Here is a 24,864-nt window from a genome sequence, read left to right on the forward strand (position 1 = left end):
AAACAGAAAGGGAACAAGTGTCCACAGCAGTAAGAGAAGGATCAGAGAAATGAACGTCTCAGTTTCACTTCAATGGGAATTTATTTGCCACCTTTAGTGCTAACCTTCACGGATTAAATGAGCAATGAATCATAAAAGCAGCACAAATAGTCACTTAAAAGGCTGTTGAATCATGAAAGCTGATGAAGAAAAAAGAAAGAAAAAAAAAAAAGAAAATGACCCCGAATGCCCTAAAATTTTGCACAGAAACACCTATGAAAGTCGTTTAAAGTGATGATTTACGAATATAATCATAAAGTCATCTCCATTGGTTCGAAATGACAGACGGGGGGGGGGTCGTTTTAACAATCACTCCTCAGTTAACACCAACCTCCTCGGCAGCACACGTCACACAATAGGGTTCACCCCACTATAAAATGTGGGATGCGAGCATGCAGCAGTCTTCCCCCCTACTCTCATCCCTCCCTCCCTCCCTCTCTCTCTCTCTTCTACTCTCTCCTTCCACCGCTCGCTCATAAGGATCTCTCAGCGAGCATGAGGAGACACAACTAAGTGGACGTTCACACCCCCCTGGACTCCCGTACTCTGATGACCCGCTGGCGCTGAAAACTGAGATTTCTGTACATTTCTACAAACGCACGCGCGCACACACGTACAGGTGAGAAACTTGATATAATGAATGATTTTTTTTTTTTTTTTTTCCCCTTGAGGCCATGTGTTTCCATTTTGGTCAAGTAAATAATTAATCAAAAGGACTATGTACTACAAAAAGATACTGTTTACTCTGTGCCTGCAATAGTCGTGTAATAGTAAATTATGTGCATGAGGATCAAATCATTTAGACAGTTTTTTGATGTAGATCAGCCTTTTTAACCACTTAACCAGTGAGGCTCCTAAAAGGAAATTTTTTTAGTGTTTATCACTGTACCGTATTTGTCAACAATTGTAACCTCTCCTATGAAGATATATTTTATAGTTTAACACCTGTGTTTTACTGCATTGTCATTGTATGTCCACTTGGAGCCCACAGGAGGCGTTATAGTAACAAATACATTAATAAACACATATATCTGCTTATAAATACATTATAATACTTTATAAACTATTCAAAGTTTATGAAATGGGGGGTTAAAGTGAACTGTTAAAAAAACTTTCTGCTTAAATGAAGTTTGATTTGTAACAAAAAAAACTGTAAAATTATAATCAGATGTATAAATAATTTGATCTCTGACTTAATGCACATCTGGTACAAATGTACATAATTTTAATCACCAAATGCCTGGAATGAGCCAAAAAAAGCCTCTTGAAAAACAATAAGAGGAAAAATATGAGCATTTTATTCTGCAGAAAGAAAACAGCAAATCACAAAAATAAATTCTGGTAAACGTTCCTGTCAGATTTTTATTAATTATTCTCTTTCATTAACTGTAATGTGTGTGTAAAAAATCTCAGTAAGGTGGGCGGTTTTCCTCACGACATACTTTGACTGTAATTTCTTCTTGCAGTCAGTCACCTCAGCACTAGGGCTGCAACTGACAATTATTTTCATTATTGATTAACCTACAGGTTATTTTCCCAATTGATCATTCAGTGTATAAAATGTAAAAAAAATAAAATAAAATAAAAAGTGGAAAGAATGCCCTTTATAATTTGCCACAGCGATGGTGGCATCTTTTTAAATATCTATTTTGGTTCAACAAAGAATCTAAAAAACCCAAAGATATTCAGTTTATGATCACGTAGGACAAAAACAAGCAGAAAATCTTCACATTTAAGAAGCTTGAACTTGGGCATGTTTGGCATTTTTTGCAAAAAAAAAAAAAAGACTAAAACGATTATTCGATTATCAAGACAGTTGCTGATTAATTTTCCTTCCGTCGACTAATCCTTGCATCTCTACTCAGCATCATGACCAGGAAGGTGTTCACCAACACGAGGGAGCGCTGGCGCCAGCACAACGTCAACACCGCCTTCGCCGAGCTCCGCAAGCTCATCCCCACCCATCCTCCGGAGAAGAAGCTGAGCAAGAACGAGATCCTGCGCCTGGCCATGCGCTACATCAACTTCCTGGTGCAGCTGCTGGAGAGCCAGAGCGGTCAGCCGGCCAGCCACTCCCCCACCGCCCTTCTCACCTTCCTCAGAGGAAACATGGAGCAGCTGCAGTCCCCTCCACACACCTGGGCCCTCACCAGTGACACTGACGCTGCGTCGCCAGGATCCAGCTGCGACAGCGCAGAGGCCTGGTAGAGAGACAGCGATTCAATTTTTAAAAAAAAATAATAAATGAATAAAACTTGAGCGGACTCTGACCCTTCTCCCGGGGCTAAAAACTGATCTCGACTCCTTTTGGTCTCTGCATTTGTCACCTGTGTGTGACTCATGTTTCAGTGCAGACGATGCAATATTGTGTGATATATGTGGACTCCAGATGTGGCTGCCTCCTCGCTGATCAGTGTTGAATTATGATTTGAAGGTGAAAATTAATTTGTATTTTTGCATGGATGTGTAAAACCTGGATGTACATTATTCCCTTCATGTCTTCATGTTAATTTTCCTTGTTGCCGACCCGCCTGGAACTAATTTAGTTTTGCAATAAGAGGATGTTTTGCCAATGAGGAAAATGGAGGGATTAAGGAATTTCTCATTTCAAGCAATAGATTCAGCAAGGCCTTTGAATAGATAATGGCTCAGCCAATTCTCCAGACTCAAAACAGCCAAGGGCACTTTTTTTTTTTTTTTTTTTAAATCGACATGCTGTTTTTTTTTTCCTTGAGAAGACTAAATCTGACCTCTCTTTTCAATTATCAAGGTTATGTGACTTCTGAAGAATCGCTTCCAAGAAAGACGTTCCCCGTTTCTCACTCTTTTTATACAAATTTCAGTATTTGTCGATCTCTGATACTTAGGACTGGACCGAGGAATTTTGACAATCCTCCTTCAGTGACTTCACTTCATCACACATCTTCTCATTTACATGTAATTTCATGTAAAATACGCATGTCATATAGCCAAAGATTATGAATTGATTGTCTACTGTGAAGAGTGTGCTAATTATACCTCTTTTGTAATTTATTTTGGTTTGCTTGTGAATATACAGTATGTTATTTATTTCAACTATTTATTTAATAAATGATTCGTTAATAAAACCCTTCCTGAATCTTTTTCGTGGCGGGAGGTCACTCAAACCATTTCTCGTTACACTCAAGCAGGAAATATTTAAGCGCCACTCCCCTCAATATAGGCAGGTTTTTATTATGTAGTGCATTTATACTGGAAGAGTCAACTGTAAACAGTATGCAAACTAAAACGCCCAATTTTGGAGTGTCCTGTTGATGATCACTGGCAGGAAAGGATAAGAAAACAAAAAATAACTATTAAATGCTTGGAAAAGCAGTTGGCTGTTTATCTGTTAAGTTCAAATGGAAGTGTATCATTTCCTGCAAGTGTGGGAAAAAATGAACATACTAAACGGTGTTATACTATCGGCAAAAACAGTTTACTGCAATTATTATTTAGTATATATTGTAAAGAGTTAATGTGCAGTGAGGAGTTGGGTCACAGTGTCAGACACCGTGCAAGACACAACTGATCCGAAGTTAAGAGCAGAGCTGCTGCGCGGGTGCAGACACTCTTTGTTCGTGCTCAATAAGCCCAGAGACACTTGTCCAAAAGTTCTGTGATGACTGTGCGGACACAAAGCTGTCCTCAGCTCTCTGTCCACTGGCCAGGGGCCTGAGAGAAAAGCGCTGAACGTGACAGCTTAACTTCTGACCCCTGAGGTCAGGGGCCATTCTGGAGTCAAACACTGACCAGTTGACCAACATGCAGATGGAGTTTTTCTCTGAAGCAAAACCTCCCTTTGTCGCTGCACACGGTATTTGACAGCACTGAAGTCATAACTGTTAAGGATTTTAAAAGCTGGAATTACTTGAAAAGGGTAACGGCAGGAGCCACCAATCCCGTTAGATTCTAATCCTCCATGTAAACACTAAAATCCAATTTATCAATGTACAAAATGTTACTATGTAATAAGATAATTGCTTTTTATGGGAAACACCATCGAAATACGACGAATACAGATGAAAATCAACTGAAGTTCCAAATAGGGCTGCAAATAAAGAATTTTTCAATTAATGGATTAGTCGAATAATATATAAAATGTCAGAAAATACTGAAAAATGCCGATTAAGACATCCCAGAGTCAGACCAACAGTCCAAAACACGGTTTACAATAGTACAAATCAGGAGGAAAGAGGCAAATATTTGGCATTTTTGCTTAATAGATTACTTAAGCACTTAATTACCAAAATAGCTGCTGCTTAATTTTTTGTCAATCAACAAACTGATAAACAATTGGTTTCAGCTCTAGTTCCAGTTTCAGCAGTCTTCTTTGCACCCGTCTCCTTGTTTGGCAGCCATATAAAACCGAGGTCAGACATTTACATGCCCAATCGCCTATTGTGACCGTAGAAAATGTGCCCCGTTTTCAGGCAAAAAGCGGCAACTAACTGAGCTGAAGAGTAAACACTGAGCTGGTTTTTCGGCGCTTTCACTCCGGCTCTTAAACTCTAGCTAAATGGTGTGTAAACGGAGCAAAGGGCAGCTGGACACACTGACTGGAGGCCTGTGGGAACTGACAGGTGACCCTTTGTAAAGCTGCGAAAATACTAAAATAAATCATATTGTACTTGGACAGTGACAACGACTGTTAAGCAGCTGTATCTCTCTCCCACGGCATGAATTTCAGAGGTATTTACCTCTCGTGCAATTTCATGGTGAGCTGCACAATTTCATGGGGCACTGGAATAACACTACATTAAACCACTGTGGTTATTAATAGTGGAATTGCCTGTTAATGTGATACGCAATATTAAAAAACTGTTTACTTCTTTATGTTTGGGACGTTTTGGTGCAATTCAGACTCCCTAATGTTCAATTATTCAATCATCATCTGAAACTGGATCGGCAGGCATGTGACAGCTTCTGCATACGTGCTGTCAGGCTGTGAAATGCATTTTGCTGATACACCTTATTTACAGAAATCACCCAATCACAGTATGAGCCTTACTCTGACCTCAACTTTCTAGCAGGATTATAAAACCCTGCATTGAAAACAATAACAAATCTGTACGCTTCTCATTCCCCCTACCAAGTATATTTGCCTGATTGACTATTCTCTCCCAAGTATGTGGGTAATCATCTATTGAGAGCACATTTCCTTATCAGCGTCTAACACACTGTCTGAATCCGTTATCACAATGGGCCAGATCAGTGCAGGCAGCCCCTCGCTCTCCCGGCTGAGGTACCCATGAAAAAGAATTTCTGGAGTTGGGTGCCAACCGATAGGCCCTGAGCTCTTTATCCCCTTAAAGCCAATTCACACTCTGCATGTTTAAATATCTCAGCTCAACCCCTGCCCTCCCACTCCCGTCATGCACTCGAACCCCCTCCTCCCTCTTCGCCTTTCCTCTCGCTCTCTCACCACTCCACGGCTGCAAGTCCAAGCGCGGACTGCCACTGCAGCCAACCTGCAGCCCGCAGTGGGTGGGTGGGTGGGATGCAGGTGCAGGGCTGGTTGGAGGGTGAGAGAGGAGGGGAGTCCTTCATTGTTGGGCTGGACAGCACCCTCTCTCCTCTGGAGCACTCTCTGATGGGGGAGCCCACTGACAATCACGCATCCTAATCTGATTATGCAAATATCTACTTCAAAAAGCAATACGCTGTAACCCTTATCCTGTGGTGGAAAGACAGAGCGAGGAGGAAGGAAGGAAGGAGAGGAGGAAGCAGGAATTTAGAGAGGGAAAGATAGATGGTTGAATTCCCAAGAAAATTAAATAGAAGGAGAAATGCACTGTTTACATTTTTAGACTCCATTCTGTATGCAACCCCCTCATACACCTGTCATCAGTTTCTCTGATAGAAACATGCCCTCCCTACCACCAGGGGAGGTCTGAGAATGAAATAGTACACACTTACACACTCTGAATGGCCACTGACTCCCTCAACAGGGCATTGAATTCAATATTCAAATGCTTATTGTTTTTCCAGACGCTCCTGAATCCAGCGTCAAAAGGAATCTACAATGTTAATGAGGGGGCCAAAGTACCCAGAGTTAAGATTTTAGACGCCCCACAGTCGGAGGTGACATTTCCTAAGAACAACACAGCCTCAACGCCACTGATTCCTAAAAGGCATGGTCGACAACCCCCACCTCCCAAATATTCACACGAAGCTGACCCCCCCTGGCCCCGGCCGATTTCTGAAATCAGCTGCTTAATTCTGCTGGTAGACACAACTCTAAAAGAAGACTGAGAGTCTATGTCCACGCTAGCAGCTCTGTGAGGCTGCCCATAAGGTTGGGTTATGCTCAATCGGAAGTAGTTCAAACAACGTGTTGTTCAAACAAATGTGTTTATAGTTGTTCCGAAGGACACGCTTGAAAGTGGAGCGAAAGTCCAACCTTCATAGAAGGAAGGGAGACTCAATAACATTTAAATAAGGAGATAACAATGTACATTTTCAGACAGTCTCTCCTGGAAGACCTTTAGAAAGAAGAAGACACAGCCTTAAGTATTAAAAACAAAACCTCGACAGAGAAGCTCAAACCCTGGCTTCTTTCTCATCTCTGCACAGTTGGCCAATAACGACCTAAAGTCGGTGTGAATTTTGGATTGATGGTTTTTCGAAAGCTACAGAAATGGTCAGACACAGATGCTCCTATTCTGTTGTCGGAAAGGTGTCGGGGTAGGGGTTTCCGGAGGTACTCGAGCATCCAACAAACCGTTGTGAACAACCATTCCGGCCATACTGAGCTAAATGCTACAATCAGCATGCTAACATGTTCACAAAGAGAGTGTTCACGTTAATGTTTAGCAGGTATAATGTTCACCATGTTCAACATTTTAATTTAGCGTATTAGCATGCTAGCATTGACAAATAGCACTCAACTCAGAGCACAGATGTGGTTGATGGAAATGTCATTTTTTCCATGTATTTGGCTCTTAGCCAACGTATTTGTACAAATTTGACCTGATGACAGAATCACCAAAGTTAGTACATCCATGAACACAAATGTTTGCACAAAAATTCACACCAATCCATCCATTAGTTATAGAGACAATTCACTCAAAATCACAAATCTCAAACACATGGTTGCAGTAGACGAAAAGTCAGGGTATCACCACAGTCGCGTCACCTGGGAACCATGGACATCTGTTCAAAATTTCATGTTAATCCATCCAATAGATGTTAGGAAGTTTCACTAAAAACCAAAAATGTCAACTTCTGGGCGGTGGTAAAAGGAAAAGTCAGGGGACAGCCAAAAATCATCTGATTTCATCCTCTGGTGACCCTAGTTTGTTTGCACTCAAGGTCACGGCAATACATCCAGTCTGGATTCGGAACGACCGGCACTGCTACCTCTCGAGCGACAACCCTAGTGTACAAAAATATCTCAAATGAAGAACAAATGGTATGCATACTACTACTTTTGAAATGTTCCTTTGAAAACAATGTCTGCACTTTGATTCCTAAAAGATTAATAATCAATGATAATAAACACGCATTCCCCCTCTCATAAAAACCAACGTGCTTAACCTAACTCTCCAACATGTCAGTGGTATGCAGGGAAATTCTTTCACAGGCACCCACATGCTCTCGCAACTTCCTCCGATTACGCAATTCTGTCCAAGCCCGTTGAGCTGAAGTCATTATCCTTTTGTGTTATTTTACTCCATCCCTCCACAGCTTACAACTACAATCCAGGGCTCCGAAATCTGTTTTTACTTTCTGTATGTAGATTTCGAGTAGTGGTCAGAGATTATTCTTATTTTTAATTGTGACTAACTTTAAAGCCATTACCTTTTACCTCTAACCATTTGCTTGAAGTGTATCTGTTATCTTATGTGTCATGCTGCACAGGGAGGAACAACCATCCAGAGTTCAGCTTTGCGTAGTTAATAATTAATTCTCTAGGAGGACCTTGTAAAAAAAAAGGATCAGGCCACAGCAGCCTTTCTTCCTGACAAACAGCGACCATGGAGCTGGGGCAGCGTCTGTCTGTTTGTCTTCTGCTGGCACTTTGTGCAACATGGAGTGCAAATGGAGGGAACATTTTGGTGTGGTATACCGAGGGCAGCCACTGGATTAACATGAAGCCTCTGCTGGAGATGCTGATCGACAGGGGACACCAGGTGACAGTCCTGGTCCCGAGCACATCACTGTTCATGAACATCAATGAGTCTTCCCGCTTTCGCTACCAACCCTTCAACATCTCTGTCTCAGTGGAGGACATGGAGGGGGTTTTTGAAGAGTACTTTCACTTCTCCATGTATGAGGTGGATAAAATGAACTACTTGCAGATTTACATCAGAATCGTGGATCTGCTGAAGACCGACATGGAGTATTCTTTGAAGTATTTGGACGGCGTGATGAAATCAGAAACCGTCATGAAGAAGCTGAAGGAGGGAAAGTATGACCTTCTTCTGGCTGACCCCATCTACCCAGGCAGTGACTTAGCAGCAGAGATTTTGGGCATCCCCCTGGTCTTCTCTCTGCGCTTTTCCTTAGGCAATAACTGGGAGAGGCAGTGCGGTCAGTTACCCGCTCCACCTTCCTTTGTCCCCAGCACTATGAGCAAGCTGACAGACAAGATGAACTTCTCAGAGAGAGTGCGGAACTTTCTCTTCTATATAGGGCAGGACATCTTGATGAATAACATTTATTGGAAAGAAATAGATAAATACTACTCTGAAATCAAAGGTGAGCAGCTCAGCTACATGAACCACTGTATATGTAAAAATACTTTTTGTTTTATAGACCACATACTGTCCTATGTTGGTTTAATGGTTTAGATTAATTGCAATGCTTTTATATCCAATCACTTTTGACAACAATTTGACATTTTAAGTAAATGGGATTAGAAAATTAGCTCTCTCTTCTAAAGTACTGGCGATGCTGGGTGGCTGTCATCCATTACTTTTGCATTGTGACAGGGACACCCACCAGTGCCTGCGAGATGATGGGTAGGGCAGACATCTGGTTGATACGAACCTACTGGGATTTTGATTTCCCTCGTCCTTTCCTCCCTAACTTCAAATTCGTTGGTGGGATCCACTGCAGACCTGCTAAACCTTTGCCCGAGGTAGTGCTGTCTCCACTATTACAGGCCTATTATTTTTTGTGACACCTCCACAGTATTCCTGACTCAAAGGGAATAAGCCATTTCAATGTTGCAAGAAGGGAAGAAAATGCTGGTTGTTTTGCACCTCCTGCAGGATATGGAGGAATTTGTGCAGAGTTCAGGAGACGCTGGCATCGTGGTCTTCACTTTGGGATCTTTGATCAAGAACGTCACCACAGAGATGGGAAACCTGATCGCCTCGGCCCTCGCTCGCATCCCACAAAAGGTCTGACGACACAAGTGACATCAAACTGAAGGACCCCTGAATGCAGCTTTTTTGGCTATGAAAATATTCTTAATGCAGCTCAAAACAGAGTTTTGGCATATAATAGCCAATTAACTGCAGATAGCTTGTACTTTCCAATTTCTGCATGGCATTTTCCACTGCATACCTGTAAATTTCAAGATTTTCTACCTTCCAAGCAGGCACTAGTTTCTATTCATTCTGTTACAAAATGAAAATAAACTTGCAAAGAATTAAAACTAGCTAAAAATAGGCAATCACAGATAGTAATCACTTAGTCCGCTTCATTTTTTGTCAGTGTCAAACTGTTGTCACATAGGCAAAACAGTTGCAGGCAAAAGGACTGTTTTAAAAACTCTCTTTGTTAATCGGTTCAAGGAGTTTTTTTCGGTTTTATTCTTCAACAATACAGTCAGTGTATGCAATGCTATTTCTCTGGTGACTATCAGATGTCCTTACGTGCCACCAATCTTCAAAAAAGTTGCTGCTTGAAACTGCAGTATCACGCTATGCCATGTAACTTACAACAAAATGTTAACTGTGATGTTAGCATTTTGTCTCAGATTCACTTTTATACCGCACTGGAATTACATGAGCTTATGACGATGTATGAGTGGTAAGACGTGGTTTGCAGTTAATGGGCGACGGCACGCAAACAACCAACGTGGTTTTTTAAAGTTTTAATGACATGGCATTTTTCTCTGGTTGAATTGGGATATTGGGAGAGGATGTAAGGCAAGGAGAATCAAGTGTAACAAAATAAACAGTTTAAGAAGATTTGATTGGGGGTGAAGATGGGATTTTCAAAAACAAGTGATGGTACCAAATCATACTGGCTAGATTTTGTTGTACATCACAAGTTAATCACAAAAGATCAACCATTTTCCAATAAACTTACTAAACTTGTTATAAATACAAATATAGTCCTTATCATTTTCACATTTATTATTAAATGTTATGCTATACAGTATATTATGACATAAAATTAGCATTGTGTTAGTCTAATAGCGTTTTTGCTGCTGTTTATAGGTGCTGTGGAGATACAATGGAGAAAAACCAGAGACTCTAGGTGCCAACACCAGAATATACAACTGGATCCCTCAGAATGACCTGCTGGGTAAGTAAAGCTTTTATAAATGCTACCGAACAGGCTTTCAACAGTAATCTTCATGACTTTTACTTTTAAATGAAAGAGGGTATCCATCACTCTGTTTTGTTTTTCCTCTATTATTTAGTTTGACAATACAAATCCACAAGGCACATACACTCTAAAACATCATACAGGAATTTAGTGAGTCATCTTTTTTTTTTATTAACTTAATGTAAATGTATAGGTTTTATTAATACAAAGCTAATTCGACTTTAAATGTCTTTTAATTTTCAGAACACTTCAGAACTTCTACACAAGTTTTTCTGACTTAAAGTCTTTTGACTTGAAATGATGGGTTGAAAGAATAAACTAATGAGTGCGCACACAATTTACTAAATTCATTTTCTAAAGAAACATCAGCATATTAACAGAGTGAAAACGTTCTGGTTTGAAGAAAATTTTCACGATGGAAATTTTCTGTATGTATTTAATACATGTCAAACTAAGACATGGTGGTTGTTCTCAAAATGGTGAAAACAATGCAAACTACAATGACGGCTAGTATCGAATTCATTCCCTACGCTTATAAATTACCAGTCACTGGGAGCAGCCACGGCTGTAAGATCTTCCTGCCAAATGAAGAAGTAACGCTTCAAACTTAGAAAATGTAAAAGGAAAGAAAATCTGACCGTAACATTTGTCTGCATGACTGACTGTTTGTTAATTCAACTTAAAATCTTAAGTTTATTGAACTTATTTTTTCAGGTTTAATTAACTCAATCGGTCAATTTTCAGAACTCATAAGATGACTTTGCAGTAATCATTCAACCAAAGTTCAGTTAACTCACATTTTTTAGGCAGCAGACGAACTTGATTTACACATCTGGAGAGAAAACAGTACGAACGTTATGGTGAAGTTCGTTCTTTGGCGCGAAGGAGCCCTTCAATTCGGAGACATTCAAAATGGGCATTATTATGCCCTGGTATTCATTATAAACAGTGGATGTTAACTATGCATGCAAGTCCATGCATATTCCATCACAGGAGAACAGTAAGGTTGTAATCATCAATTATTTTCATTATCAATAGGTCTGGCAATTATTTTCTTTAATAACAAATCTATTGTTTCATCTATAAAATGTTAAAAATAGTGGGAAAAGGGCCCTCATTATTCCCTGAAGCCCAAGTTAACGTATTCAAATGTCTTGTTTTGTCTGACCAACATTCAATAACCCAAGAGATTCAGGGTAACGCTTTATTTAAAGGTTCCATATTTTCCAAGTAATTTCCCAGAAACCTTCCTCAGAATTTCCGAAAAAATTAGCTGGTAGCTGTTAATTCATAGTATATTTCCTATTAAGGTAAACGTGGAAACTGTAAGTTGCCACCATTGTAAAATACCCACTCTGTATATACGGATTTAAAAAAATAAATAAATAAATACAATTTTTTAAAAAATATTCTAAAAAAAAAAAAAGGAAATTATGAGGACAGTTTCCAAGACGTTACTGACTGACAGACTGGAAAATACAGGACCCATAAAATAAAGTTTTACCATGTTCGGTGCCATGTTTGCTTAAAAAATGACTTAAACTATTAATCAATTATCTATTTTTGTTAATAGTTAATTTTATGACTGATCAATTAATAATTTCTGCTCTAAAGTACTGGTTGGTTTTTGGGTGCCTGGGGGCCCCTCTGAGGTTAATCTGGCCATGGAGTCACATCACACAGTGGTGAAAAAACGTGCTTTAACAGCCTGTCTCGGATGGAAAAAGTAATTATGTTTCATGATCTTTGGTACCCTTTCAGGTCACCCCAAGACCAGAGCTTTCATCACCCATGGGGGCACAAATGGGATTTATGAGGCCATCTACCATGGTGTTCCTATAGTGGGCATCCCCATGTTCGCTGACCAGCCGGATAACATGGTCCATATGAAGGCTAAGGGAGCTGCAGTTATCATGGACAGAAACTTAATGAAGACTGAAGACCTGATAGATGCCATCAATGCTGTCATCAATGAGAAATCGTAAGTTCTCTTACATTATACTATTTAAAAAAAAAAAAAAAAAAAAAAAAGGTACTGAACAATTATTTTCTTTCCATTTTGCCTTTTTGGAATGTTCTTATTAATACAGAAGCTAGACTGACAACATGCCAAAATAAAAGGAGCCACGGTCTAATCAGGGTTTCTACCACGACTTAGAAGGGACTTTCTGATATCACAGAGAATGCATTTTAATACCATGATCATAAAGTCCAAAATATGAAAGTTTGATGGAAAAACGGTGGGGACAATATGGCCTACAATTATTTATCATTATATAACATTTGTTTCAGTACTTCCCAGCAGAATATATCTAATTCCCAATGATATAATTAATTAAACCAATGTGACGTGGACCCAGATACGCGGCAAAAATTGATATGAATTAACCAATTAAAAAAATGTTTAATTAGTTCAAGTAAATTTAGGTTTTGACTAAAATCAACATTCGCCTATAATGAGTCAGTGGGCTTCATAGCTACTGTAGCAGTGATGGTGTTAACTGAGCCACCACAAAAAAAAGGGATTGAACAGCCTCCTGCAGCACTATCCACTGTCACACCAGTCTAGAGCTGTGATTAATCGATCGACAGAAATATAATAAGCAATTACTGATTCACTGAACAATTACCAAAACGATTAAAAAAAAAAAAGCTAAACATTGTCAGGTTTCAGCTTTTCAAATGTGAGCATTTGCTGGTTCTCACATATAAAAGCAAACTGAATATCTTTGGTTTTTGGACTGTTATGGGCCATGGGCTACGAAAACTTGTGACTGGCAGTTTTTCACAAATGTTTGATATTTCATAGACAATTAATTGATTAATTTGAAAAAAATTGACAGATTAATCAACGATGAAAATAAACATTAGTGAAGTTCTTAATATTTTCAAGACCTGCAGATTCCATGTCTAATGCAATATGGCAGACTTCAATTAATTAATCAATTAAAATGCATTAAACTAAAAAAATATTCAAACTCTTCTCAATCTTGATAAGGCAAAGAAACTAAAGTATAAAAATTAAAAAAAAAACACATAATAGATTATCCCAAATTTTCACCACTGCACATTCACACAGGTACAAGGAAAATGCCATACGGCTGTCCAGCATCCACCATGACAGACCCATGAGTCCTCGGGATGAGGCCATATTCTGGATCGAGTTTACCATGAGAAACAATGGGGCCAAGCACTTGAGGGTCCGGGCCCATGAGCTCACCTGGTACCAGTATCACAGCCTGGATGTCCTTGCCTTCCTCCTCTCCGTCGTTCTGCTCCTCATACTACTCTTCATCAAGACCTGCAGTTTCTGCTACCGGAGGTGCTGTAGCAGAAAGGGAAAGAAGAGAAAGGCTGAGTAGCGGACTGAATTGAAATGATGTTGGTAAAGAAGAGATGGGTGAAAAAAGAAACAGTTCGATGGTTGTTCTGCTGGACTACATATGTAATGTAACCACAATGTCCTGAATTTGAATTTGTGGCCAGGGACCAGTAATCTTCATCATTTTGAAACAACTAATTACGGCAAATACTTTGAAAGTCTTGGAAAAAACGGGTTTACAGCATCCAGTATTTTTGTTTAACTCTTCTGCTTAAACATTCCTCTGTAACGAATGTCGAGCTGGGATTTTGTTGTTTACCACCATAAACTCAATAACTTGAAGTAAAAACACTCATATCTTCTACCTGGACAAATACCATGCACAGTATTTGCTTTTCAGTACAAGACTACATTTCTCATTTGCTCCCTCATGTATGGCCAGTAATTTGTGCATTTGTTCACAGGTGTGTAATAATTTGCATAATTGCACCTGAGGCCAATTTGATATTAAAAGCTCAATGTTCATTGGCTGGTGTATGTTTGGGAGGGGAAAAAAAAAAAATTCACACACACACAAAAGGATTTTATTCTGTGCCTTTACTTGGATAATACTGATCACGCCCAACCGCTTCAGGTTCTCTTAGCACACTACAGCACTGATCACAAATATTTATACAGGCATGGACACATGGGCTGCAAATTAAAATTTAACATACAGAAAATACTGTGTTATTAACACAAATCAAGTGATGCAATCAAACTAAAAAAAAAAAAAAAAAAATAAAAAAAATAACAGCCTTCAAAAATACTCAGAACAGAGTGTCACACAGATTTAGATTTGCATAATAGTAAATATCTTTTCATGTATGAACAGTGTGGGGATTTTTTTTTTTAAAGTTTTATTTCCATCATTTTTTCAGTTTTCCATCTTCTTTGACCTTCCATAACATGAGCTCCATGCAGGCAGCAGCATCCTCTGCAGTGTCGTGGCCACAAACTGGGAGAAACAGTAATACATTATTTAAACACATGCCAACAATGACAGTCCACATCCTCAGCAATAAACCAGTTATGCTTCAAAGACATATGTTTTGGTAATATGTTTCATAACATGATAGTGATCGTCTTTATTTGGATTCAGATTTTGATTCAGATAGATGGTCAACGTTTAAAGGACGCTCAAATAAAACAAGACACTTGTATAGCGGCTGTGGGTAATCCATGATGACCCACCACTCTCTTGGATGATCCTCCGGAGGTATTCAGCAGTGAGGTTGTTGAGGGTCAGCTTGTGAGGGGGGCCCAGACGGTGGGGGAAAACCACTGATGTGTCCACCACCCTCCCATGGAGCAACTACAGCAAAGAGGAAGGTATCTGAAGCTCTTATCACCTGGTAAATCCTCTTAGGGAATGTGAAAATTAACCAATGATCATAAATAAGCTTCACATTCAGCTTAGGTGTGAATTCAAATCAGTGGAAAGTAACTAAGTACAATTAAAAAAAAAAAAAAAAAAAGTAACAGGACCTTATTTCCATTTTCTGATATTTTATACTTCTACTCCACTACATTTCAGAGGGGAATACTGTACTACATTTATCTGACAGCTGGAGTTACCTGTTTCTTTATATTTGTATTAATCTAAATCTACAATCAGCAAATTATGATACATTACAGACTAAGCAACCCAGCAGTATATAAAGTCATTGAAGTTAGCCCTACGATTATCACCTGCACCATTAAAGTGATGTACAAATTAATGCATTGATAATTATAATTCTATAGTATTTATAATTCTGCATGAGTACTTCTACATTTGGTAGAGTCAAGTATGTTTTGTTTCCAATACTTTTGTACTTTTGAGATTTTGAAAGCAGGAGTTTTACTCAACAGTTTTTCTACACTTTGGTATTACTACTACTTCCACCAGTGGTTTTAATGCCGGTAAGTCACTATGGTAACTTAAAACTCAAGTAGAAAGAACTACAAGGAAACCTCAGCAGTATAACCAGCATTGCAGCCAAAAGGGGTCATATATGGTTGCAGGCCAATTAGCAGTTTTTGCAATCCCTTGTGTCTATATGCATTACTGTTCAGTCAGCCAAAACAACTTACAGTCGGTACATTCAGCTTTTACAGGAACAAAAAGAGGATGTGGTTTCAGTATATTTCTACAGTTCCTCATGGTCACTGATTTAGGGGGGGGGGTTAAAGCTGACAGTTTCCTGTTGTGGCTACATTCCTTTGTCAACACCCTGTACATTCGGTTAATGGAGCCAAATCTATTAAAAAAATAAAGTGACCACCTCTTCACCCTCCAGCTATCCCATGGCAGAGGGCCATGTTGTAATGACGTCTTGTTACAAACCTCTTGTTTTGTGCCAACAGTCCTGGATTCGAAGAAAAAAGGTCAATGCTGTTGAGAAAAGCTTTTAGTTTTCACCTTCAGGGCACAGAGGTCTGTTTCAAGGCTGTGTCCAATCAGAACGGTGTCGGCGCTAATGAAGCTCAATAAGGTCTCCTGCACCTCTCTGACAGAAGTGTTGTTACCCTTCACATCTTCCTCACTGATGCCCGAAAACCTACACGGGTAAAATGTCACAAGCTATCGAAAGAGCAGATGGCTCAACTCAATGAGCCATTTCAACATCAAGTTAACACCACTTATTATCTTAACAGTTTTGCTGAACCTTGAATATTACATTTAACAGAAATGTTATTCCTTATTTTAATCTAGAGAAGAAGTAAAAACCAACTGGCCATGTAAAAATCATTTTACGACGGAGCAAAGAGATTACATTTCACAATCTTATGTCAACATTACCTGGTGTTATAATCGATGACCTCGTTATCGGGTCTGACGAAGGTGTCGTAGATGATTTGCAGACTGGAGTTGACCATCGTCACTCTGGACAGTTCCAGACCATGAACAGTATAACACTATGAAGACAAGCATTAACAATATTCGTGTTTTTGAAGCTTGACGGAGTAAAGGCCTACTCAATATGAAAGATCACCTCTGATGACATCAAGCACAAGCACACACATCAAAAAGGAGGAAAACTTTGCGCTCTTAGTTTGATATGCAGTGGGAAAGTTTAAAATCTCTGTTCAAACCCTCTACATACAGTAATTTTATTAGGAGCAAATATTATCAGAGGAACAGACGATCTGGAGTTGGAGTAGTCTCAAATGGCCATGTCCGGTTTAAAAAGCAAAATACTTTGCATCACGCTGGTGTTAGTAGATATTTCTTTGGCACATCAACAGTTTCACTGGCAAAAAAGTCTTGAACACTAATCAAACCACCGTTACAAATGGTGCTGCTGGAGGCCTCAGTTGAGGTTTGGTGCTTAACACAAGGACAATTTTAAAAACCCTGCCCCTCAAAAGAAGCTGACATCACCGTTTCACAATCCAAGGAGTAGACCCCCGGACAACTCGTATCTGAGGGATGTCTGGGGATGGTAGACACAAACCCATCCAGGCTGAGGGAATCGTGGACATGCAACTGTTGGAGACAAAAATCAAAAAGACAGACTAACACTGGTATAGTCGAGAAGATCGTATAAGTTATGGAAATTTCTCACTCTCAATGTCATTTCCTACCTTAAACACTTGACATCCAGGTGCTCCCATGACTCCTTGACAGCAACTGTAGCGGGTCTCCACACCACCTGGCACTGCAACAGTTTCATAACAGTTTCATCCGAAATGTTTACTATACACCTTATACCATCACACATTTCAAATCATAAAACAATGACAATGAGCTGTAACGATTAGTTGATCAAAAGAAATTTAATCTGCATTTATTCTAATCATCAATCAATCAATCATGTGTCTTTTTTCAAGCTCAAATGCCAAAAATGGGATGGCTCCAAGATCTCACATGTAGGAATTTTCTTGGGCTTACATTATAGTAAATTGAACATCATTTGGGTTTTTCACTGCTGGGCAGAGAAAACATTTGATAACATCACCTTGGATGCAAAGCTATTGTAATAGGCATTTTTCACTGTTGGATGTTTTATAGACCAAACGATTAATTAAATAAGGAAATAATTGGCAAACTGATAGTGAAAATAATCATTAGTTGCAGCCGTACAATGGCATACTCGCCTCTATTTTCAACTCCTTTCCCATAATGGTAGTTGCACTCCTCCTTGCGAATGTGTTTGCCTGTTTGGCTCACAGAGTATGTAGCCCCACATCGGCAACAGATCCTCTTGAGGGCTTTAACCAACAAAACAGAAAAAAGCTCATCACCAGAGAGAAATGTGCTGAGAGTTGTAACCCTCACTCCAAGTACAGCTCAAGTTAAAGGTGCCCCCTAGTGATACAATATGAAAACAGCATCATCTTGTCTTTTCAGGGGGTTTGAGCGTAGCTGGAGTATGATGTTTTCACTTACGGTCTGTGTTCCCTTTCTTATTGTCGGCAAAAAGAGCAGCAGAACCAGGTTTTTCTGGGTGCTGAACAGGATAGTTGCTCTCAATCAGCCTTTCCTCAGTCAAAAGATAATCCTTCAAACTCTCATACAATGCCATATCATCTGCTGGAAAAATTAATACACTGAGAAGCTGTCAAAAGATTTGAATGAAATGACAAATGCATTCTAAAGGAAACCAATTCTCACCGCCTCCTTTCAACTTCTTCAAGTTAAGTGGTATGTTTCCTTTTGATCTTCGGACGTTGACTTCATTTTCATCTGCACCAGAAAAGCATGACGTCTTTCATCAGCATCATTTACACATTTCACGAAGAACAGTATGGGATTTCCAGAGATTCTAACCTTTAGCTGAAACAGCACTTTGGTTCTTGAGCCTCTTCAGTGAATTCACTGCAACACTCAGATATTTGAGTTTGTTTACACTACGATTGTACACAGTCCTCTCTTCAGCAACTGCCTATCAACAATAAAACAGGGAAAACAATAAACATCCAGACAGTAATTTGTCACTGAGGATGACATTATTGGCATATAATCACCTTTTCAAAGGCAGCATTGACATTGGCTGTTGTTTTAAGGAACTCCTCTGTGAACATGTTGACATAACGCTGTCGGACATCATGCGGCACTTTGTCTTTGGCAGTCTCGTACTGCTGCTTAGCTTTACGTTTAGTAGGCACTGACTGAAAGAGAAAGAAAGGTACTAAACATTTCTACCTTGTACCACATGTATGTTTAGTTCAAGTTAAGTCTATAAAAATGGCCCCGACAAATTTAGTTTTGTTTTAGTTCTGACCTTGGCAGCAGCAGCATGAAAAGCAGGTTGAGGAGTAGTGGAGGCAGCCGGACTCGAATGTGCCGAAGCAGACGTCAGTGAAGGTTTCCGCGTCGGAGCAGGAATGAGCACAGGTGCTGTTGTGCGATATCTTTGCACAGGGGTGAGTGCAGCTTGATGGTATGTTTGTTTCACACCGACAGTGCTGGAGGTATGCATTTGACTGACTGGGGTCAGCATTGAAGTAACTGGGCCGGAACTTGAAGTAACAGGAAGAGGGAACGTGCCCTCTGGGAGGATCAAGTGCAAGTTGTGGCCTACTTCAATCACAGCAGTTCCCAAAGGTAGGTAGTTCATGTAAGCTGTATGATATGACAAAAACACTAGGGTAGGTACGATGCATACTGGCAAAGTTACTACAGTACACCACAAAACGAAATTCGAAAGTTTTAAACACAAAAAGGCGGGAAAGAAATGCTGCCGATCACATATAAGAAGACAGGGCAGGCCTCAAGAGGTTTTACTGGTAAAATGTCAATGTTAAACATGATGACAGATGTCACTGCACAAAAGTAATAACATTAAATTTAATAAAAGGCTTCAACTTTTGTAACAGACACTGAAGTGTAGCCCCCCCCCCCATTTTATTTTCCTTTTGGATTTGGACACTATTTGATGTTGACACTTTAATGGCCATCTTCCCAAAATAAAAGATGAATGGATAGAAAATCTAGTCCACTACAGATAAGACATGCTTACCATTTTGCACAGGAGCAGGTTGTGTGTTTGCAGAGGTCTGAGTGGGAGGACAAGCAGTAGTCTGGGTCTCTGGCTGCCTCTGACAGGTGGAGGAAACAAAAGCCTGACCCCCTTTTACTGAAGCAGTCAGCATGGAGGCTCTCTGCTGTACCTGCTGGATCTTGGGAGGGATGGAGGACTGTGAGCCAAATCCTGAAGCTGCTGCCCCACGCAGGGGGACCAAAACCTGGGGCTGAGGTCTGCTCTTTGCCGCTGGCTGCTGAGTGGAGCAGGTCATTCAAAAATTTAAAAAGGCAGTTTAAGTAAAAGGCAACAATAAGACTCATCTGGCTCAGTGGATCAATTTAGAGATTATATAATGTAAATGAAAAATTGCTAAACTATACAGTCATTAGGCCATTTTTAAAAATGTTCCACTTTATAGTGATTTACTTAATTTCCCTCTTGGATGTCTATTTACTCATATCCCAACCGATTTAAAATTTGTTGATACAGCCATCACCTTTTATATGTTTCATAGTGGTTGTAGTTAATTTATATTGTATTTTTTAAAATACGTTTTTTGGTTTTTTTTTTTAATTTCTAAATTTAAAAAAAAATTCTGACAGGATATATCATTTTAGTGCCTTTGGTATGTGGTATGTACCTCTGTATGTTTGGCTTCATGAGCCACCCTCTTCTTTCCTGGAAGCGCTTGGGGTGTGACGTCTAACTCCGGCTTCTCCACGTCCATGACTCCAACCTAAAAATGAAGAGGCGAGGGAAAAGAGTTCTACACCGCTGAAGAAATTTCTTCATCTTGGATCCGGATTACCTTCAGCATACTTACAGACAAGCCGGTTTGCTCTTCATTTCCCTTATTCTCATTTGCCTCCATGAAGATCCTGTAGCATTCTTCCATTGGGTCACTATCTGACAGTTCCACGTCTGAATAGTTGAGCTCTTCCTCCTCCTCCTCGGAGCTGGAGATGATGACTATGACCTCTTCATTATCTGCCTTGTCCAAATGCTGCTCGGTGGCTTCAGATGGTGATTCAACTCTGTCAGTCAAATATGAGTTGACAGATGTGGATGAAGGGCAAAGAGTTTGAAACTGGTTTTTGGATGAAGCTGGTTCTGCTTTTTCCTGGTATCTTACAGATGAGGTCTGGTTACTGATAGCTCCACCCTGCATGTGCCCTGGCATTTTGCTCGACATTTTCTGGCCGCCTGACGCCAATGATGGTACACTTTGCTTGGGAGACCAGTGGTTATGAGCTCTGTTCTGAGCTGGCTGGTCTGTTGTCTGTGCTTGCTTGGTGTGTTGCCTGCATGGCGAGTCTGAGTTTGAAGCTGGAGCTTTATAAAAACTTGAAGTCTTCGATGGAAAATTACGTGGCTGAAATGGATTCATTTTCTCAACAATACTGAACAGCTCACTCTGAGGCAATTCAACCCGAAACTGGTTTTCTTCCGCTTCCACCCCTGGATTGTTCCAGCTCCGATCTTGCTGGTCTGAGGAGGCAGGAGGACTTGCAGTTTCAGGACTGTTCTCCACCTCTGTTGCAGCAGCCTGAAAACAAGTAATTTTCTGACATTCACTTCCCAGATCTTCTAAACATCCAGTTACGTCAACTACACTCCCATCCACGGGTATATTTTCACCTCCTTTGTTCTCATAAAGCGTAGACAGATATTGACTGTTTTCATCACCACAATGATTAGAAACTTTATTCGCGTCTACCCTTGACGCACATGGAGATGTGTCATTGCACACCTCAGTGTTTGCAAGGCACAGCAGTGGAGAATCAAGTAAAACAGGCAGTGTTTTGACCTCCTTCAATTCTTCTATTGTACCCTGGGATGTGCCAGCAACACAGTCAACAAGTTTCTGAGTTCGACCTCTTTTTTTCTCAGGTGTGGGAGGAATGTCAATAATCAGGACGCTGTCTTCATTAGAGTCATCAAGTGGCTCTGGAGATGGCGATTGGGGAAGCCGAGCATGAGCGACTGGCTTCTTTTGGTCAAAAGGTACAGCGTCTCTTTCCCTTTTCAAACCTTGTCCATTTTTCACTTTCTGCTCCTTACCTGATGAGCTGTAAGACCGCAAGTCTGCAGAAAAATTGGACAGGGGGTCATACTCCAAATCAGTCCTTGGTTTTGAGTTGTCAACCACGTACTTCCTTGCTCGGGAGTATGCCTTAGTGAAGTCTGTGCGTGAAGACAGTCCATACGAACCTCCGTCCACTAGTTTACCTGCAGTCTCAGACTTGGAAACGCAAAAATTAGGCACAGTGTTTCTGCTGTCTGCCTGTATGGTCTGGTAGCGTGACAGTCGCCTTTGCTCCTGCTCCACCTCGTGCCTTACAGTTTCAATCTCCTTGTTAATCCGGTCCAGCTCCTGGAAGCAGTCATCTCCGGTCTCATCACTCACTGGTGCTCGACAGACAAAAGCTGGGAAGCCATTTTGGTCTCCTGTTGAAAAAGGAATATAAATTGAGACTTCTTATTCTTTTAGTTAAAAGAAAGTATGGGATGCTGCTCAATTGGCGACGTGTAGCGTGCAAAAGGAAAAACTTCCTCGATCATATTTTGTGTTTTTAAGTTGTTTTTGTGTGTGTAAATTAATTGTTTTTGTGTGCTTTAATTTTTTAAAACCAGCAAATTGCCCCTGGAATAAAGTATGATTTAAGGCACTGAACCACAAAGAATGAAAAAAATAAAATAATTTCAGAATACCATTGATTGTTCTTGTAATAACGATAAAAAGTTTATTTTGATTTTAAATAATGTATTAGAAAATAATGTATTATGCACTATACTTAGAAATCACACAGATACTGGCAAACAGGTCACAAAATTATTCAGGTGGCTTAAAAAAAAAAAGCTTAAACCCGTTTTACATAAATAAAAGATGCAAAAAGTTTTCAGTTGACAAAATGTGAGGTTATAACTTTTAAGTTCAGTCAAAGCTTTTTGAAATATGTTTTTAAAGTCCCATATAACCCACTTTATCTTAAAGTACAACTGTATCTCTTAGCATTTATATGCATTTCAAAGTTGTTGGGGGTTTTTTTTTGTTTTGTTTTTTTTTTTTAAAAACATGCCAGACAAGCTAATGCTTTCCTAATGTAGCGTGTAGCTGTAGCATGTAGCCGTGGGTGTAGCCTGTAGCCTGTAGCGTGTAGCTGTAGCATACCTCAAAACACTGACCTGCTGAGTGGACTATCGCCGATTCGCACGAAGCACCAAACACATCATCCCGCACTTGTGTGGCATGTTTGTACGAACAGTGAGGCCGCTCACAGAGCCCACGTCTCGAGAGAGGACAGTCTATGTCAGCAAAGAGACCAGACGAGGGAAACATCGGCAAAGACGCCACTTTCCGCGATGCGCGAGAGCGTTTAATTTGCTTAATTAGCCGTCTACCAACTGGTGGTGGATCCAAGTGAAACGGGAGGGGGGGGGGGGCGTCAGCCTCACTTATATAGGCTCTGTTTAGGTCGCCAGACGACCGTTAAACACTTTATAGCTGCTTCGGTAAAATAACCCTGAATATGTGTATTTTCGGGACATGCAACTAATTTAATCAAATAATAAATGTAACACTCAATGCCCAGTGTTGCCAAATCTGACTGATTCCAAAGTAACCCAATCGGAGCATAGAACCCGCCCAATCGTTGTAAAAGTACCGGTAGTCAAATTTTCATCTCTTTTTTTTTTTTTTTTGGTCCATCATAGATTATCTGAGTAATCATAACTACAAAGTATTTTTGATAATGTTACATTAAACTTTAAAAGGCTTCACTTTTATCAGATGTAAACTTTTACAAGAAACAGGAAGTACGCATACTGTGAGCTGGGCTGTGGGCTCCTTAGCCTATTTTGTCTACATTTTGGAAAATTAAGTCCGCTGAATTAGCTATTAGCTGTTTCTGTTTGCTACGTACCATTGGCTCTACTGACAACTATCACTGAATTACTTTGATAATGGATAAAACTTTAAAACCTGATGACTCTCAGGCAGATTCTGTAGTTACAAGGAGCGTCTCTTTTCTATGATTTCTTTCTTTCTTTCGAAGCGGGTTTATGGATGTTTATTTGCGATGGACATCGAACATATTGATATCCTCGGAAAGTGTACGTCACATTGAATCAAAAAATGTACGTGTCATGTCTGTGAGTTAAGATTTGACTGAGTTATGACCCTAAAACACCTGCATTGCACCTTTCATCCCATGCGGTATCTTTTCCTCCCATCTCTCCCTCCCAGTGAAGAATGTACCTTGGCCTAGCTACATTTTCTCAGGTATTGTACTTAAGTACAAATTTGAGGTACTTGTACTTTACTTAAGTCTTTTCATGGCTTTTTTCTGCTTTTACCACACTACATTTTAGAGGGAAATATTGTACTTTTTATTTCACTGGAATTATTTAACAACTTTAGTCACCGGCTACTTTACAGATACATATTTTTGCACTCAAAACAAGAGCTTATAAAATGTGATGCTTTGTGTAAATTAAACTACCCACCAGTTTATATAAGTACAGCCGAAACAATCAGTTGATTAATCAATTAGTCGATTGACAGACAACTAATTGGTAACTATTTTGATAATCGTCGAAAGTCATTTTTCATGGAAAAAAAGCCAAACCAACGTTCCAGCTTCTCAATTGAGAGGATTTGGTGCTTTTCCTTTTAATAATTTTTAATATATTTATTAATTTATCTTTTGATAATTTTGTGGTTTGGACTATCGGTCGGACCAAACAAAGCACAGTGAAGATGTCCCTTTGGGCTCTGGGCAATTGGTGATGGGCATTTCTCAGTATGCACAGAATTTTTACAAACCAACCCATCAGCCGATTCATCGAAACAAAATTCATCAGCAGGTGAATCTATGATGAAAATAATCGTCAGTTGCAGCCTTATACAAAACATTTTAAAATGAGTTGCAGTTGAACCAACTACAACAGTAAAATCCTGCTTTTGCATGCGTTGATGCATCA

The 24,864-nt window shown here is 39.8% G+C and overlaps 3 protein-coding genes and 1 long non-coding RNA gene across 7 annotated transcripts; 2 read left to right on the forward strand and 2 right to left on the reverse strand.

Annotated features, from left to right (window-relative positions):
* Positions 1-524: 524 nt before the first annotated feature.
* Positions 525-2,737, forward strand: tal2 (T-cell acute lymphocytic leukemia 2). Its single transcript, XM_040154836.1, has 2 exons — positions 525-658; positions 1,905-2,737. The coding sequence occupies exon 2, from the start codon at positions 1,909-1,911 to the stop codon at positions 2,245-2,247; it is 339 nt and encodes a 112-aa protein (XP_040010770.1). The 5' UTR covers positions 525-658; positions 1,905-1,908; the 3' UTR covers positions 2,248-2,737.
* LOC120805018 lies at positions 1,796-14,345 on the reverse strand. The gene is made up of 3 exons (XR_005709493.1): positions 14,254-14,345; positions 13,787-13,891; positions 1,796-2,240 (listed from the first exon to the last, which is right to left on the reverse strand). It is a non-coding gene; the product is annotated as an uncharacterized LOC120805018 (long non-coding RNA).
* Positions 7,392-14,450, forward strand: LOC120805001 (UDP-glucuronosyltransferase 2A2-like). Of its 2 annotated transcripts, XM_040154813.1 has the most exons (7): positions 7,392-7,471; positions 7,921-8,760; positions 8,994-9,142; positions 9,276-9,407; positions 10,455-10,542; positions 12,328-12,547; positions 13,646-14,450. In XM_040154813.1, exons 2-7 carry the CDS (start codon positions 8,037-8,039, stop codon positions 13,926-13,928), a joined length of 1,596 nt encoding a protein of 531 aa, XP_040010747.1. In that variant the 5' UTR covers positions 7,392-7,471; positions 7,921-8,036; the 3' UTR covers positions 13,929-14,450. The 2 variants fall into 2 exon arrangements, with proteins under 2 accessions (XP_040010747.1, XP_040010746.1); XM_040154812.1 differs by lacking the exon at positions 7,392-7,471 and having other exon boundaries at positions 7,703-8,760.
* A 332-nt stretch (positions 14,451-14,782) lies between these two features.
* Positions 14,783-23,457, reverse strand: zgc:152968 (uncharacterized protein LOC564848 homolog). Of its 3 annotated transcripts, none has more exons than XM_040154784.1 (16): positions 23,068-23,457; positions 20,705-22,329; positions 20,522-20,617; positions 19,876-20,131; positions 19,138-19,478; positions 18,881-19,024; positions 18,684-18,798; positions 18,528-18,599; positions 18,303-18,446; positions 18,011-18,124; positions 17,498-17,571; positions 17,295-17,399; positions 16,713-16,828; positions 16,332-16,470; positions 15,122-15,242; positions 14,783-14,885 (listed from the first exon to the last, which is right to left on the reverse strand). In XM_040154784.1, the coding sequence occupies exons 1-16, from the start codon at positions 23,219-23,221 to the stop codon at positions 14,797-14,799; spliced, it is 3,705 nt and encodes a 1,234-aa protein (XP_040010718.1). In that variant the 5' UTR covers positions 23,222-23,457; the 3' UTR covers positions 14,783-14,796. The 3 variants fall into 3 exon arrangements, with proteins under 3 accessions (XP_040010718.1, XP_040010716.1, XP_040010717.1); XM_040154782.1 differs by having other exon boundaries at positions 19,876-20,134; positions 23,068-23,456; XM_040154783.1 differs by having other exon boundaries at positions 18,303-18,443; positions 19,876-20,134; positions 23,068-23,454.
* Between the last annotated feature and the right edge of the window lie 1,407 nt (positions 23,458-24,864).

The sequence above is a fragment of the Xiphias gladius genome, chromosome 19 (assembly GCF_016859285.1).
Source record: "Xiphias gladius isolate SHS-SW01 ecotype Sanya breed wild chromosome 19, ASM1685928v1, whole genome shotgun sequence".
Taxonomy (NCBI): Eukaryota; Metazoa; Chordata; class Actinopteri; order Istiophoriformes; family Xiphiidae; genus Xiphias; species Xiphias gladius.

Coding starts and splice junctions, on each gene's coding strand:
- tal2 (XM_040154836.1), top strand. CDS start 1,909: ATGACCAGGAAGGTGTTCACCAACACGAGGGAGCGCTGGCGCCAGCAC.
- LOC120805001 (XM_040154813.1), top strand. CDS start 8,037: ATGGAGCTGGGGCAGCGTCTGTCTGTTTGTCTTCTGCTGGCACTTTGT. Junction 9,408..10,454: donor TCGCTCGCATCCCACAAAAG/GTCTGACGACAC, acceptor TGCTGTTTATAG/GTGCTGTGGAGATACAATGG. Junction 12,548..13,645: donor GCTGTCATCAATGAGAAATC/GTAAGTTCTCTT, acceptor ACATTCACACAG/GTACAAGGAAAATGCCATAC.
- zgc:152968 (XM_040154782.1), bottom strand. CDS start 23,221: ATGTTTCCCTCGTCTGGTCTCTTTGCTGACATAGACTGTCCTCTCTCG. Junction 19,025..19,137: donor TTCATGCTGCTGCTGCCAAG/GTCAGAACTAAA, acceptor TTTCTCTTTCAG/TCAGTGCCTACTAAACGTAA. Junction 17,400..17,497: donor CTGGATGTCAAGTGTTTAAG/GTAGGAAATGAC, acceptor TGTCTCCAACAG/TTGCATGTCCACGATTCCCT.